Raw genomic sequence first — 16,211 nt, 5'->3', positions numbered from 1 at the left:
TTGCTCAATGCATAAACTTATAAATGGGTCGGTCAAAAGTCAAGTAAAAATACTCAATTCCCCAAATACATGTACCTGCACTCTTAGACAATTATAGCCAACCTAGTTCAAGGAAAGTGAACATTCAAGACATTTCTAACAAACCTGTCATTTCAATATTTTGCCAGTTATGTGAAACAGTTCTCACACATTGTGAAGACATTGTACTATACACATATTGGGAGAATCATGCATTATGGCAGATGCATACCAGTCGCCATAGCGACATTCCTAGTTTCGCTTATGTGATAGGACAACATGGAAATTCTACTTTCCTTTTATCTGGGTGTCAAACACAACACTTTAGGTTGAATGTCTGTACACACATCAATTGCATTTTTATTACAAAGGGGAAAATATGTCGATGTGGGTATTTAGCAATATTTTGCCAAAAATGCACATTACACCAAGCATCAAAACATATTTTTCAAGCCAGCACCAACTCCAAGCTAATGCAACCACACACAATCAAGTGCAATGTATTTAGGATGTGCTGGCAATAGAGCTGCCCAGATGAGCTGTTGTTAGTGCCAGTTATTAGTATACTTATACCTAGTAAAAAAATTGGGTCATTACAGCGGATGAAAAGGCCGGTCATGTGATAGCTCTCAGCTAATCTTTTGATCAGGATCCATAGTCACCATTTCATAAACCTTTAAACCTTGTGGTATTGACTTGACCTCGGATGACTTCTTCCTGAGACATTTCATATAAAAAATCTTTGCAGTTGTAGAGATGGCAGTGAAGGTGTCTGACGTATAGTTGAATCAAAAGGGCATGGTCTAGTCAGTGAAAAAGACTTTCCAGCAAGGTCTATGATCTTACAAAACCAGCTGATGCCTGCAAAAACTTAGATGGGAATATTTTGGTCACTGAAAAGAGAAAAATATGGTTGACATAAATTACTGACAAGAGTTTTCCCATATGAAATGGATGTTATGTATAAATAAAGAGAAACTTGCCCTAACCCTAGTCAATGGAAAAAAGAAAAAAAAAAACAGAGGGATGTTCCAGTTGGGGCTGCATCATCTTGATGGATTGAATAGTAGCCTCTTTCAAAGCTCTTAGTGGCTTGAAGTGTAGAATTTCTCGTGACAGTTTCCATAGATGTAATTGTTTTCTCGTTTGATCTACTGTTGTAGTATGCAAAATTAAAGGAAATTTGTGTATTGTTTTACATTTCCTTCTTCCTGATCAGTCAACAGAAAAACTAAGGCCTCCTATGTGGACCCAGGTAAATTATTGTGTGAGAGTTTGATATCAGAATGTGTAATTACTGATATCTGAAAGATATCAAGTGATATGTTGTAGGTGGTTTTTGTTTTTGTTTTTTCTGTCCTCTGCTCACAGTTGTACCTTGGATGACTTTTAACTTACTTTTATTTCTTGTTGTAACAATTCTTTTACAGTCACTGTAATTTCCATTTTTATTTGGTATGTCTTTTGGGATACTAATGTGATTCTTTATGATGGAATGATTGCATGTATGCAGTGTGCATGGTTATGTTCTTTTTGAAACTTTGAGTGCTGTAACGGAAAAATGATTATTTCACCCCTAAATATAGTCACATGTTTATATAGATGTTTTGGTCTTTTGTTGTTGATGTAATAATATGAAAATCATTTCCCTCGCTACTAAACTGTAATTCTGGTTGTTGTTTACTCTTACTACCCTATTAACCCAACTTCACATCATGTATAAACCTCTTCGTATTTTCAGGAGGGAGTTTCATATGATTTCTATTTTCATGAACATGTGGAGAATATTTGTACAGTTCCTGGTTTCTGTACATGTCTGATGTCAAACATTTGTGGTCTTTAAGTGTCTTGGTATTTCATGGGACTGATAAACCAGCTACGAGACTAATTTGATTTACCTATATTCAAGTGCATCAATGTCATACATTGTATATTTCATTCATAATTGATCCTCTTTCATCAACATTAGGAGAGAACAACATATAACAGTGAATTTATCGGCAAAACATCTTATTAATGCAAGGAATGGCATTGAGGATATCTACAGGGCAAGCTGGTACCAGTACTGAGAAAAGGCTTGAAAATGATTAATGAATTAGTCTGTCATAGTCCATTATATTCCTCATTCATGTATGTTGCATTTTTTGTTTTGTTTTTTAAAGAGATCAGAGCATGTTTCTAGAGGGCCTAGATGTTGTCATCCAGCTCTTTGTGCAGCTTTTCTTTTGAAACATATATATACAATATATATATATATATGAGGATGCACAGTATTTAAGAGGCATATCCCATCAATCCACTTTACAGAATAGGCAACTTATAGCTAATTGCCCTGGCAACACCCCTTCTTTCATAGACAGAATTAGTTATGCCGCCCACGATTGATGTGATGTCATCAACAGAACACTCAGGACCAATTTACCACATAGCCTGTGTATACAACAGGTATACAACAGAATGCAAGAACATTATTTTGTTCACTTCACTACACTTTTGGTCTCGGCCAAGTTTAAGATGTTGCTTCAAATCAGATATGATTTGCATAAGGAGCAAAAAAAAAAAAAAAAATCCTGTAAAAGTGGACATTTGCATGATCAGAAACTAGCATGAAACTAAAAGCATGCAGTTCATTTTGGCTTGTGAAATGTACAGGCCCGGCGATACCATGCAGTTAACTCAGCGATAAGATACTAAAGCTTTTGATTTCATAACGGTCATCTAAAGTACTGTGCGAAGGAAGGACAAAAAAAAATCGCAAAAGTTCACCTCCACGTATCTTCCATATTTTACCACCAAATCCCTTGAAACTTCACATATACATGACTATATACACTGTATGTCTGATATGGATGCGTCATATTACATATACATTTTTGGCAGATATGCTGATGTATCTCTAGAGATATTTGTATTTTTCTGTTTGAGTTGATCATGGGAAATGGTTATGATTATTTCCTGACACAAGTCTACTATAGCACGAATATGCAAACAATTAACAAATTGCTAACCTGTATACCCCAGATGCAGTAGATTCACTATCTGCGAAATTTTATTTGCGCAATTAGTAGTTATATCAAAATCAGAGCAAACAGACAACCAAGTTTATGAGATAATACTGGACATGCACAACTAGATCATCTTTCTGCGCATGTGTTCTCTGCTGCTCAGCACACGCTTAGCCAATCAGAGGTTTCTGGTTTGGCGACAGGGTTGGTCAGGTCAGCTGTTGCATGCAACATGGAAACCAATACTTCGGACTGCATAACGCCATTGCACACAAAAGCCGGATAATCTATCTATAGCGACCACCTGTCTATAAAGGCCACTCTTTTCGTCTCCCGTTTTTGGCCGCTATAGACTGGTTTGGTCGCTGCATTTTTTGTTGTTGTTGTTGTCATATTTGTAGTTTTTGTCCAGCCCACCGGAGGTGAGGGGAGACTAAAGGGTTTTTTACACTTGTAAATTTTTGCTTAGTCCCGTACCAACGGTGGGGCTAAGGGGGGGCCTTAGTCCCACCGTTGGTACGGGACTATCCTTACCCCACTTCCTATTTACACTCGTTTTTGCCAAAGTGGGCTAGCCCCACCGATAATCCCGTACTATCTGGCCCTGCAAAATAGCAGGGTTAGCACCGCAATTGCGGTGCCAAGCAAGTGAGTGTAAACAGAACGAAAAAATAATCCCGGGCTAAACGACGGAGACGAAGTCCGACCCTCACTGACCAATCAGAAACGAGGTAATCAAGTGCTGCCGGTGCGTGCGTGTACGTGTACAGTATACAGCGTAATCATGAATATTCATGTGGTTTGGAAGTCCGGGGCTAAGAAATACGAGTGTAAAAAGGTCAGTTTCCTCCTTAGCCCCGGACAAGAGATAGTACGGGACTAACTGGCGAGTGTAAAAATTTGAAAAAATTGGTACGGGACTAACGATAGTCCTGGGTCAGAGAAAGTCCGGGCTGAAGAAACACAAGTGTAAAAAGGGCTTAAGGGATCGCCTGCGGCGTCTGTCCGTCCGTTGTCCGTCCGTCGTCCGTCCGTCCGTCCGTAATGCTACAAAAACTTCAATAACTCTTTACTCTGGACTTCAATTGCAATCAAACTTCGAGGGAAGAGGGGTCATACAGAGTTTCACATTTTACCATAAATGAAGGTCATCTCAAGGTCAAAGGTCAAAGCTCACTGGCGGGGGTCAATGAAATTTAGGGCCCAATGTTAAGTTTTTATGGTGCATTTCTATTATGGGTCATAAATTTTGATCCATAACTCCATTTGTGACCAAACTTGGAAGGTAGATGCCCCTTGGGGAGTGGATGGTCACCACAAGGTCAATGGTCACAAGCATGGGTCAACCAACTTTTAGAGCCCAATGTTAAGTTTTTATGGCGCATTTCTATTATGGGTCATAACTTTTGATCCATAACTCCATTTGTGACTAAACTTGGATGGTAGATGTCCCTTGAGGAGTGGATGGTCACCACAAGGTCAATGGTCACAAGCAGGGATCAACGAACTTTTAGAGCCCAATGTTAAGTTTCTACGGCGCGTTTCTGTTATGGGTCATAACTTTTTCCATAGGTCCGTTTGTTACCAAACTTAGATGGTAGATGTCCCTTGGGAAGTTGATGGTCACCACAAGGTCAAAGGTCACAGGCAGGGGTCAACAAACTTTAAGGGCCCGATTTTAAGTTTTTATGACCCGTGTGTTTTTTTTGCCATAAATTTTTACCCTTTTATATCTCTTTTTATCTGTTACATCTCTTTTTTTTTATCTGTTATATCCCATCGCATACAATTTCTTGTATGCGAATGGGCGAGACACATTATGGCACTTGTCTTGTATTGAATTTTCCACTCATTTCCTCGACAGACAAATCATAGATTCCCTAAATGGACCAACCATGAAATGGCATCTAAGAACTTGTGTCTTCACCGCACGTGCATGGAAAGTCTGTTGTCATTTTAGATGTTTGTTTTGTAAGGGCCTGCAAAAGCCAGCTACTATACTGCTTTTAATGATAGACTTTTATGTACAGTGCATTTGCAAAGTATATGTGCTATGTAGGTTTATGTAGTTGTATGACCAGGGAGGCACATCTCCCTGATTTCAGTTTGAATTCATGTACCAGACTTTCCTGAGCATTATTTTAGCATAAATGTTGTGACAACCACGGCATCTTGTAAACCTAGACGTATAAGATTCAATTCAAGATTCAAGTCATGACTTGAATAAGACTCTCCTGGAAGTGGAGATAATTATTCAGGTTCTAGATTCATATACAGACTTAGACGTACTTGGATGCAGTCAAAAGCCTGACAAAATTGTGTACAGGATAATGCCATGTCATTTGCTGTACATATACCCATCTAGTATGAATTGCAACGCAGTGTGCCAACTACTGTAAGTAAAAATCTATCTTAACTACGTAGCTTCCATTGGCCTATATGAAATGAAATGAAACATCAGATACAAAACTAGACTTTCTGTGGATTGGGCAAAGATACGACTGATCAGATGCTACATTTTGCAGATGGCCAATTTAGCTTTTCTCCTACTAGTCCATTAAGAAAATCAGTAAATTCAATAAAACCAAAAAAAAAAAAAAATGCTTCTTTTTTTAATCCAAATCATATCAGATTTTATGTAATCATGCACCTATCCCATGCCAAAATGTATGACAATACTAAGATAACAATTTTACATTCTCGTCTATATCTGTTGTTACATTGGCTACGCGGCAAATTGGTCTCGAGTTACATCAATGATGTCATGTGACAATCACACCAATGAGTTGGGGTGGGTTTTTTTTTTTGTGTGTGTGTATGTGTGTGTGTGTTTTTTTACCTTATACGTGTAGGAGGTGAGGCTAAGCTGGCTGAAAATTACGGTCCAGTATCAGAAAACCAGCCTTGAATTACAATTGTGTGTATTTTTACAGGACTTTTTTTTTTCTACTGACCTCATTTTCAAGTCCACAGCTATGGAATAAGTGTCAAAATGTGCTGTAATTTTCAGTTCCTTTAAGTGTATTGATATACAGAAGACAATCTATGTGTTGACAATCATAATACAATGTATATGAAAATCATGAAAAGATTTTGTTAAAAGTCTCATTGTAAGCATAATGTATGTACATGCTTGTATATTGCACTTTGTGCTGACACCATTAGCTGTTGTTACTTTGATCAATGCACAAAAAGTTAAAATGTTTGAAATCATTAGCCTGTTTTCCAAAATGCCTATTAACACATCATCTCACAGAGTTTTGCACCCTCCTCTTCATCAGATGTTAGCTGAAATCTTTGAAGTTTGTGCCGTGTGATTCCTCTAGATGCAAATGCTGCATTTAAGTCATATCTACAGTGTACAACAAAGATAGTAGAGATAACAAGATACGAAGGCGCGAGATAAAAATGGACACAAAATGGCTACCCTACGTAACGATCCAAAAGAGAGCTATAAGTACAAACTCAGTACACCTAGAAACATCATTCATTTCCAAAGGTAGTGGTATATTTATCATCTTAAAAAGATTTAAAAATTATAGTCGTTGCCTTTTTTTAGATTAAGAGGATTATTTTGAAGAACGAGATTTTAAAGTAATAAGGATTATTTCGTGGAGGTAAAAATTTGGCAACAACGTGATCTAAAAATAATGTTCAGGCTACACTCCCTCAAAGACGCTTGATAAACAACAACTACTTCAAAGACAGCGCGTCTCAGGCAAAGACGCACATCACCTGAGACGTGCTGTCTTTTAGTAGTCTCAGGTGACGTGCGTAATACGCTTGAGGACCGCGCGCTGTCTATTTGTTTTGTACAGGATTAGCGCACTTTCCTGTCTTATCAGTTAAGCATCTTATACAATAAGGGATAGAGTGGAGAACAGGAAAGCATGAACTATGTACATAAACCCATGATGTCATGTAAATCCACTTTTTTTCATTGTATTAGTTTACATGACTCATTGTAATTATTCAGGTATATTTCTGAAAACTAATCATCTTGCATGTGTCTTGAGATTAAGTGGCATTACAGAAATTCTTGATATGATGAACAGCCATACTTCTACATGACTTTAAGAGACAAAATAATGTCTACATGAACCACATCTATGCTTAATGGTTTTTGTTTTGTTGTTGTGTGGGTTTTTTTGGGGGGGGGTGTGAATTTCTGTTATAACAAATTATGATTTTGTGGTGTGATTTTCTTATGTACATGTACAGTTTAGTTTCATAATGTAGATTTAGTTATTAATCGCGAGAGGATCAGACAACTTTAGTGTAGCAAGTATGCATGTATTGCACACGGTGCATCAAGTTCTTCTGGCCAGTACACCAGGGCCCAAATTCATGAAGGTAGTACAAAGGAAACCATGGTTTAAACCATGGACAAAAATCATGGGGCGCCAAGTGTCGCATGGAATATTTCATTACGAAATTGGTCATATTGTCGCTAAAATGACCATTTCGTGGACGAAATGTTCAGTTAGTTACAAAATGTTGTTATTTCGTTACAAAATAATCATTTCATCGACGAAATGACTTGGCGCTCCATGGTTTTTGTCCATGGTTTGAACCATGGTTTCATTTGTACCCCCTTCGTGAATTTGGGCCCAGGTGTTTATAAACTTGCATCTCAAAACCACCACAAAGTCGCCGGACATGGATTTTTTTATTCAGGCAGATTCTGAAAGAGTAGACGCTCAGATTTGATATGATGTATAACCCAATGCAAATGGGCTTTCGTAATGTAGCTAAATACAATGTAATGGGAAAAAAACACAGCTATGCACTCTGAAAAAAAAAAAGAAAAAAAAAGTATTTCCTGAAAAAAAAAGAGGCTTTGAAGATTTGGGTCTACTTAAGTGCTTAATCTCACCAAGCTGTGCTCCGTTCAATGAATGGGACATAAAACAGGATATGAAACTGTAAAGCAACCAAAATAAAGGGATAATCAGATTAAACTGAAATTTAGCACACGCTATTATCATATTTTATTCATGACTACTACTAACTTCTAAGGCAGCTTTTCAAAGTTATTAGAGTTGAAAGTGAAGAGTATGTAGAGGGTACCCAGTCACACTATTCTACAAATATGATGTTCTAGAAAAACTTGGGGGGGGGGGGGGGAATCCCATTCATTTACAATTCCAGACATCAAAATTATGTAGAAGAAGATTTGCTTTTTCAGAAAATATAAAAAAGTAAAAATTGACCCATTTCACCCACATAGTTTGAGTCTCATTCGAATAGGGTTTACAACTTTCTTTATTGTTTTGTGACACGTGGTTACATTTACACTTTATTCCACATTTTATGACTCTATGAAATGCATACTGAAGATTCTGTCTTTTCATACATATAAGATAATGATGTGTGACATAAATAGCAGTCTTAAATGAAATTGTCAACACTTTTTATTTTCTTTTTAAGCATTCGAAAAGAGAGGCATCACACAGCACATGACTTGTATGCTTTATGAATGATGGGTATAAAATTTTAGGCCTTTTCACACATGACAGTTTCAAGGCAATCAAAGCTTTCAGCACAGTTGGTTAATGGGGGAGGGGGGTTTAGGCACCCTTGTTGATATCATTTTTTTTTTTTTTTAAATCAAATGATTCTGTGTTTGTACTCAGGCCCTAGGAGTATCTCAGTTGGATGAAGTTGGAACTCTACAGAAGCCTGACTTTATCGCTCATCCTCACAAGTATTTTAGGTCAGCTGAGGAGGCAGAAACTGGGTCAGATATCCTCCAGAACAAAGGTTCAAGTCCAGGTGAGCTGTTGATATTAACCTTTCAGCTTTATATTAAATGATGATAATGGAATAAGGTCTTGAAAGAGATAATGTGTGCTTCAGTGATGTCTCCTGTTCCGTGGTCTGGTATCATTTGGTACTTGATGTGACTGTTTAATGAGTTTCATTATTATTCATGATTGCTCTGAAAAGTAATTGATTCAGAGAAGAATGTTTTTTAAGTAATCTCAATTGTGATCTCTAATGAAAAGCAGTTAAAAAAATACACAAAGTTATCCTGTCACTTGAATTCTCTAAATCATGTTGAGAAATGGATTGTTGTATCAAAAAAGCATGTGTCAAAGTCTAGTTCAAATTATCATCTGTGCAACTGTGGAATCTCAAAATATTCCTCGAATTCTATATTTCAAGGAATGGCCTAAAGCTGATGCTAACAACGTACTTGTAGTTTGGCCAAGAAATGTAACATTCTAACCATGAATTCAATAATAGAATCCAACAGATATACAAGTATATAGACAAATTTGATTTCATAGTGCTTACCTATTGTAGTTCTGCAGAGGTGTCTTGCTTGCTTACAAGCATTCATATCTTCTTGAGCAATTACATTAGATAAATAAATTGGAAATCAAATGAAACAAAGTAGGGATACTGGAAGAAATCACTGAAGCACTTTAAAAAGTATTTTAGGGTATCCAAATGTCATTAGAATTGATTCATTGTGTAATAACTCCACTGCAGAAACTTCATATTTGAAGTTGACTAAATTTTACAAGGAAATTAATTGTAAAACGTATAGTCAAGTGAGCATAGCTGTTACGTATTGTATGTCAAACAGTATGAACAGAGACAAAATATTACACCATTCCTTACGTAAATGTGTTTATTCCTCAAGCTTACAGCAGCCTTTATTATGTATTATGTTGCACAGCATGCATTTGGACCAGTTTGTGTTGAAGCAGGTGTTGTTGCACAGCACAATATTTTTATTTGCAGTTAATTTTTGTTTTTCACCCTCTATCCAAAGAGCTGAAGAATTCTTTTGATGAGCGCTCCCTGTTCCCAAAGTACATCCTAGACTATGAAGCAGAGATGAAACTCAAACATCGATTCTTGTTGGAGGGACAGCTTGGATCTAAAGCCAAAGATAAGAGGAGTGGCAGCCGAGTGTGGAATGTCTTATCATCGACTTCCAGCATTCCCAAGACTGTTCGCCCCTTTAGACTCTCCCCTCTACAGGAAGTGGTGAGAAAAAAGAGTGCTGAAAAGATGTCACAGAGTATGGGCAATGTTTGAAGATCAGCACCCACATCAAGACATTGTCATCAACCATTTTAACTTCTTTTTCATTGCAGAGAGGTTAATGTAAATATTACCTGCCAGTACTTTTTGTGCTTTATCAAAGGTTTATTGATTATTATTACCTATATGAGGTAGTTTTGCGAGGCAATTGTAGTTGGTATTTTGCAGGGTCGTGGAGGTCAGCAGTTAATATTCGTTGGTATTTTGCTTCTTCCGGGCTTCGCCATTCACTTTTCATGTAAACATTCCGATCGACCATGAAGAGAAAACATTTAAGGACGTCGCTGTGTGTCTGTTACACGCACCGCAGAAGAACGGCGATAAATCAACTCATACAAGGTTGACCACTTCCAGCAGCACTACTCGTCAAACAATGACTAGTCCATTTGTGCTCAATAACTGTACAGTGACCATCAGTTATTACAACTCTCCAAATTGAAACAGAAGCAAAAATAAAGTGTAAAAACGTTCAGATGTTTGAAGTTCGCCTGTTACAACTACATATGTATCTTTGAAGTTGGAGTTGAATGATATACATTGATGAAAAATTTTTCGATTATGCGACATGTTGGTGATGATCTACAGGTACTAGTGGTCAAATGTGGCTTGATCTATATCATAGTGTATAGCCGTATTCACATATTCTCCTAATTTACCTAGGGGATAGGTAATAATTATGATATTGACTGGCCTTGAGGGAGATACCACATAAATATTGCCCGCACTGAAAGAATATTGGCCGAGTCGAAGACGAGGGCAATATTCTTTCAGTTTGGGCAATATATTCTGGTATCTCCCTCGAGGCCAGTCAATATTATATTAATGTACTCTGGCAGTACATGTGTGGGAATTCAACAGCCCAGGAGGATGCCAACTTTTTTTCCACAAGCAAAACAATGATTAGCTGGAAGAGAGGGCATTCCCAGTTCCATAGTTCAAATGATGTACCATAATTGTGATATACCGCTGTTGACATAAGTAAAAATCTTTAGCAGAGAGAATGTCAATTTGAATGAAATTGTGTGGTAAAAGTGACATAGAGGTAAGAAACAAATTTAAAAAGAAATGGGGAAAAGGCTGTGAGATTGAAAATTAATTAATAGTTTTGTGCTTTAATTGTAAGGAATGATTCATACAAACAGTTTTTAAAAAAGTGCATCAAAAGGTAGTATTTGCTGGGGGGGGGGGGGGGGGGGAGCAGAAATGTTTTCGGTTTTGTGTTGTGTTGTCATACCGGTATTCTCTCAAGAGAGGACATTTTCATATCAACAAATGGTCGATGATATCAAACGATGCAACAGTAATATTTCTGGTACAGTGAACATAATTAATATTTCTTTTCTGTCCAGTGCTAAAAACTGAGTGACCAAAATGGAAATATGGTTTAAGACAATGGCAAATACTGCAGGCTTGAGGCAGAAGAAGTTGGGCTGTACAGGTGCTGGTGTTATGAAACTTGCTCCTATGAAAATTCCAGTGTTAAGTACAACTTACCCATTTAATGTAATGATTGGTGACTTTTGCTGTCTGAAATATTATACAGGTTGTTGAAAACCTCAGGGTTTGAAATGCAAGTGAAGGAAAGACCCTTTACTGACATTTCAAACTCATTGGATGAAACAATCTGTGTGTTCTCTCTCCCACTAGTTATCTTTTTATGTATTGTTTCAACTAAAAGTCACACCATATTTGTTACTCATAGGCAAGTACTACTGCAAATGGTATTTCCAATATACATGTACTAAGTAAAATAAAGTTAAACACCATATAACCTGTTCCTTCCAGGAACCTGGGATTTCCATAACATCAACTCATAGATTGGATACCAGGTTCCCAAAGTGTACACTAGAGTGTCTTCATCTGTGGCCAAAATTTATGTTTGTATGAATGATACTGAATTGAAAATTTACTTAATTGACAGATTAGGTTTGTGCTATCAGTATCTGTTCTTTTCTGTCTCAGAATGACATGTACTTTAATGGCATAATTTGCCTATTCCAACAGAGTAGTGTGCTTGTATTGCTGCAAAACTTGTATTAAGATGTACAAAGCAATCAAGGCTGAGTTCAGTAGATTTTGATTTTTACAGGCCCAATTTAGGTGCCCGTATGGTGTTTAACAAAAGAATCTGCTATTCCAGTGCACACTCTATTCATATCTCACATCCAATCAATATTTTGCATGTTTCACGGCATATGCAGTTGACCATGGAAAGGAAATACAAATGTACTGCTTGACCGCTTTTGCACAGGTGGATTACCAACCTGTCCGTTCTTCGCAGATGGTGCATGGAGATTAGATGCTCTTGGGTTAAACTTTAGATAGTACTGATTATCATGTGAGTTTGTCTTCAATGCCATCATATAATCTTAATTCACAAATGAAACACTCTTGGATGAACGAAGCACAGTTACAGTAAGACCTCGCACTTCTAGCATGTCATGCTAAGTTGATACGAAAATATTTAAAACAAAATACAGTATGTATACATAAAATAACCCTTTATTTATTGTTTGTTTGGTTGATATTGACCGACCATGACATTGATATTGTGAATCGTCAAATGCTGCTGCTGCATCGCACTGTAACCACTGCTGTGCATTCAGTGCTAGTGACAAGCGTGACACTAGTCACTGACATATAAATCATCTCACAAACTGGCTTTAAAAGCTACAGTCCACTGCGATGATTGGAATATGTTCCGTTGCGTTTTCTCTCAATGATGGTTGAACATACGTTTGTTTTGAGTGAGATTTGGCACTGAAAAATACATGAAAATATTAAAAAGAATGTCAGCCAGTCAGCATCCAGATAACTGATAATCTGGATAATTGATGGCCAGATAATCAAGGTCCTACTGTATACAGTGTACCTAAAACATTTTAAATCAATACATTTTTTGCTTTGGGGCACACAAAAGGGGAGTCAGGAATGTCTGTTGGTAAGTTTTCATGTGTAGCGGCTAGTTATGGTAATTCCATTGTCACCCCAAAGGTGTATACTTTGTTGATATGTCAGTGTTTTGCCCTCACAAGGGCCTTTCAAGAAATGAACATTGGGCATTTTGCAATTGCCCTTTGAAATTCTCAATCATGATAAACTATGTATATACAACATATTAAGTTTTTGTGTCCTACGATGAATACTTTTTTTTTCATTGTTCATTGTCTTTGTGATTTAGAGTGTAAATATTGCAGTGACAATCAATAGTTAGGACATACAGTGAAAGATGCTATATCATTAGGCATGTGATAACATGATTTTGAATGTCTTAATTGTAGTACAGGGGAATCCCATTATAACGAGATCGTCGGTTCCGGGTGATTTTTCTCGTTATATCTGGACTCTCGTTGTATCTGAACACTTGTGGAAAGTACACTTTATATAAACATGCTCTATTAAAATTGGGTTACATGCACTTAATAATATGACGACTTCATTTTGAAGAACAGAAAAACAGGAAATGCAACTGCAAAATGCAAGAGCGTTCTCACAATAATTACAATTATCTTTTTTTTTTTCTTCGATACTTGTTATCAAATGTTTCAGATTTGACAAATGCTAGGTCAGCTATAATCATATATATGGGGCCTATTTTTTTGTTTCCGCATGTTAATCATTCTGCACATCTTCGAAGAAAGAGATGAAGAAAAATTTAATATGCAACTATTGGTAAGGTCAATGCGCTATCAATGCTGCATTTAGCATAACTCGCATGAATGAAAACTGACTAACAAAGTCCAAATTTATCTTTCATTCTATGACAAATTATTGATATAAATCATGTGTATTATGGTGAATGTTTACATCACAGTGTATACTTTCATTTTTTATTTCTTTCAATGACACTGTGCCCAACATTGATCCTATTTTTCTCTCTCTGTCACTGTACAGTGCGATGTGTCAAACGCATAATGACTTTTACCGCCAGAGCGCCATGAGCTTCCACCCTGTTGCGAAGCACCAGGTTGAATGTGTGCTTTGCGTGAATGTTTTATACCCGGCGAGATTGACGGGTGCATGCCGTTTACGAAAACAAAAACCAGTACATGTACCCGGTAACTGGTGAACTTAAATAGTATTTTGATTAGCTAGAGTTGAGTTAATTCAAATTTTAGTTTATGATCTCATCATATTTTATAATTTTGACGTCTAATTCAATTTCTTTCATAATCAAAGTTATGTAAATTGGGTACATAAATTCAACTGAGCGGCTAATGTTTGCGAAAGTAAGGAATAATAGCAGATTTTAAATTTCGTCAGGGTTCGGTAACAGTTGCAATCAAGTCCGAAAACAGTTTTCATTTTTGCAACCAGTTCTTCTTATCGCAAAGAAATTTTGAACATGTTCAAAATTTCTCCCGAAACTTACAATTCGCTACTTTCACAAACATTTACCGCTCAGTTAGACACTCCCTTTACATATCTTTGGAAAGGTTACCTTAACATTCATTTCGGATACAAAAAATACATGTGCACCATTTAAGAACACTAATTAGAATTGTAGCGTTTGTGATAACATTTTAGTCATATTCTTTAGCGAAAGCTACAGCTTCTAAATATTCTGATGCTGTTCCATCACGGCCTTCGAAAAGAGACTTTATGAACTTGCAGAGCGTCACCTTGACTGCGTTCTGGTTGGCACCGGCAGATGTTAGTCTCTGCTTGCACGCAACGATAATTCAGACAATATTCACGGAGAATTGACCTTTGCTGCGAATAGTGCATGATTTGTCCTGTTGTTTAGTTCCATTTAAAAAATAAATAAATGAATAAAAAGTTGTCGTTATGTCCGCACAAATTCATCTTTGTTTTTCTTTGTTTTTAGGCCCAAAAATTATCTCGCAATATCCGGAACTCCAAAACCCCATAGGCTAACCCGCAAATTTCTTTGGCACCGGACAATTTATGTTGTTATAAGTAGATTCTCGTTGTATCCGATCTCGTTATAACCGGATTCCCGTGTATTTGTCTCTTTTTCTTTTCTTGGGGGGGGGGGGGGGGGGGGGGGAGGTATTTTTACTTGTGTATCATTTATCACAATTGCTGTGCCATGTGCTTACTCATGTACATTTGGTACATTGTATTTGAGACATAATTTGCTATAATATTTCTCAGTGTTGAAAATGAGATTGTTGAATGCAAAATATCACATCAGCTCTACTACACCAGATAGTACAGAAATTTCCTGTAATGTTCATTTCTGCTCTGGGACTTTTTTGTTCGATTGTTCGCTTGTTCACCTACAAATGTGTAAATGTGTCTGCCTAGGGTATTACTGTAACAGTTTGTTAGGGCCAATGTTTGAATTAACACTGTTCTTGACAGTGAAATGTAATACTCAAATTGAAAACAACCCTCATGTAAGCAGGCCACATTTTGCTCATGCATATTTTGCTTTCTTTGTAAATCATTGAAGTAGTCCGTCCAGTCATATAAGATATCAAACATAATAAAAACAAGTCTTTGAAATGTCAATACAATGAGTTTTGTGTGCTTAAACTTAGAATTAGTCTCGAGTGCTGTACACGTAAGGAAAACAAAAATACATGTTGTACAGAGTTACAAATACATATTCATCTCTTGTACAGCTGAAAGCTGTAATGATGTGTCTGTGGATATCAATCAAATATGTATTCACTTCAGAATTCAAATCTATTTTGGCCTTAAAGGACAAGTTCACCTAAACTATGTGAATTGAAGGAATGCAGCAATGTTAGTAGAACACATCAGTGAAAGTTTCAGGAAAATGGGACAATCCGTTCAAAAATTATGAATTTCTATAGTTCTGGTGCCACCACTGCCAGATGAGAAGACTACTAAACTTTGTGATGTCACATACGAACACTGTAGAACCATGTCAAGAAAGTATAAAGAAAATTTTACAGAATTTCACCTTCCTTACTAATGTAATATAATGTAAAGTCAAGTGCTCTTTTATAATTAACCCTTTCCATACGGGAACCTGGTGGCCTGCGTGTTATGTTTATGGGCATTTCAGAATTCAGTATGGAACGGGTTAAAAGAGCACTTGACTTGCCTCTTTCAGATGCCTCTTCCAGAAAGGCAGGGGGAATATAGCCCGTAACATACATGAACATTAGTAATAAGTTGAGGGAATGTGTACTT

General features: G+C 36.9%; 1 protein-coding gene across 1 annotated transcript in view; it reads left to right on the top strand.

Annotated features, from left to right (window-relative positions):
- LOC139725769 (cilia- and flagella-associated protein 337-like) overlaps window positions 1-10,146 on the top strand; it is a 73,313-nt gene extending 63,167 nt beyond the window's left edge. Inside the window, exons 29-31 of the mRNA XM_071636851.1 lie at window positions 1,238-1,273; window positions 8,660-8,798; window positions 9,808-10,146. Coding sequence (XP_071492952.1) covers window positions 1,238-1,273; window positions 8,660-8,798; window positions 9,808-10,076 — 444 coding nt within the window. The 3' untranslated portion in view covers window positions 10,077-10,146. The remainder of the gene's footprint in view (window positions 1-1,237; window positions 1,274-8,659; window positions 8,799-9,807) is intronic.
- Window positions 10,147-16,211: the final 6,065 nt, after the last annotated feature.

The sequence above is a fragment of the Diadema antillarum genome, unplaced genomic scaffold, assembly GCF_040938485.1.
Source record: "Diadema antillarum isolate AM-2024a unplaced genomic scaffold, OU_Dant_1.0 seq00000059_RagTag, whole genome shotgun sequence".
In the NCBI taxonomy this organism is placed as follows: domain Eukaryota; kingdom Metazoa; phylum Echinodermata; class Echinoidea; order Diadematoida; family Diadematidae; genus Diadema; species Diadema antillarum.
This window is presented reverse-complemented; position numbering and strand designations above follow the sequence as displayed.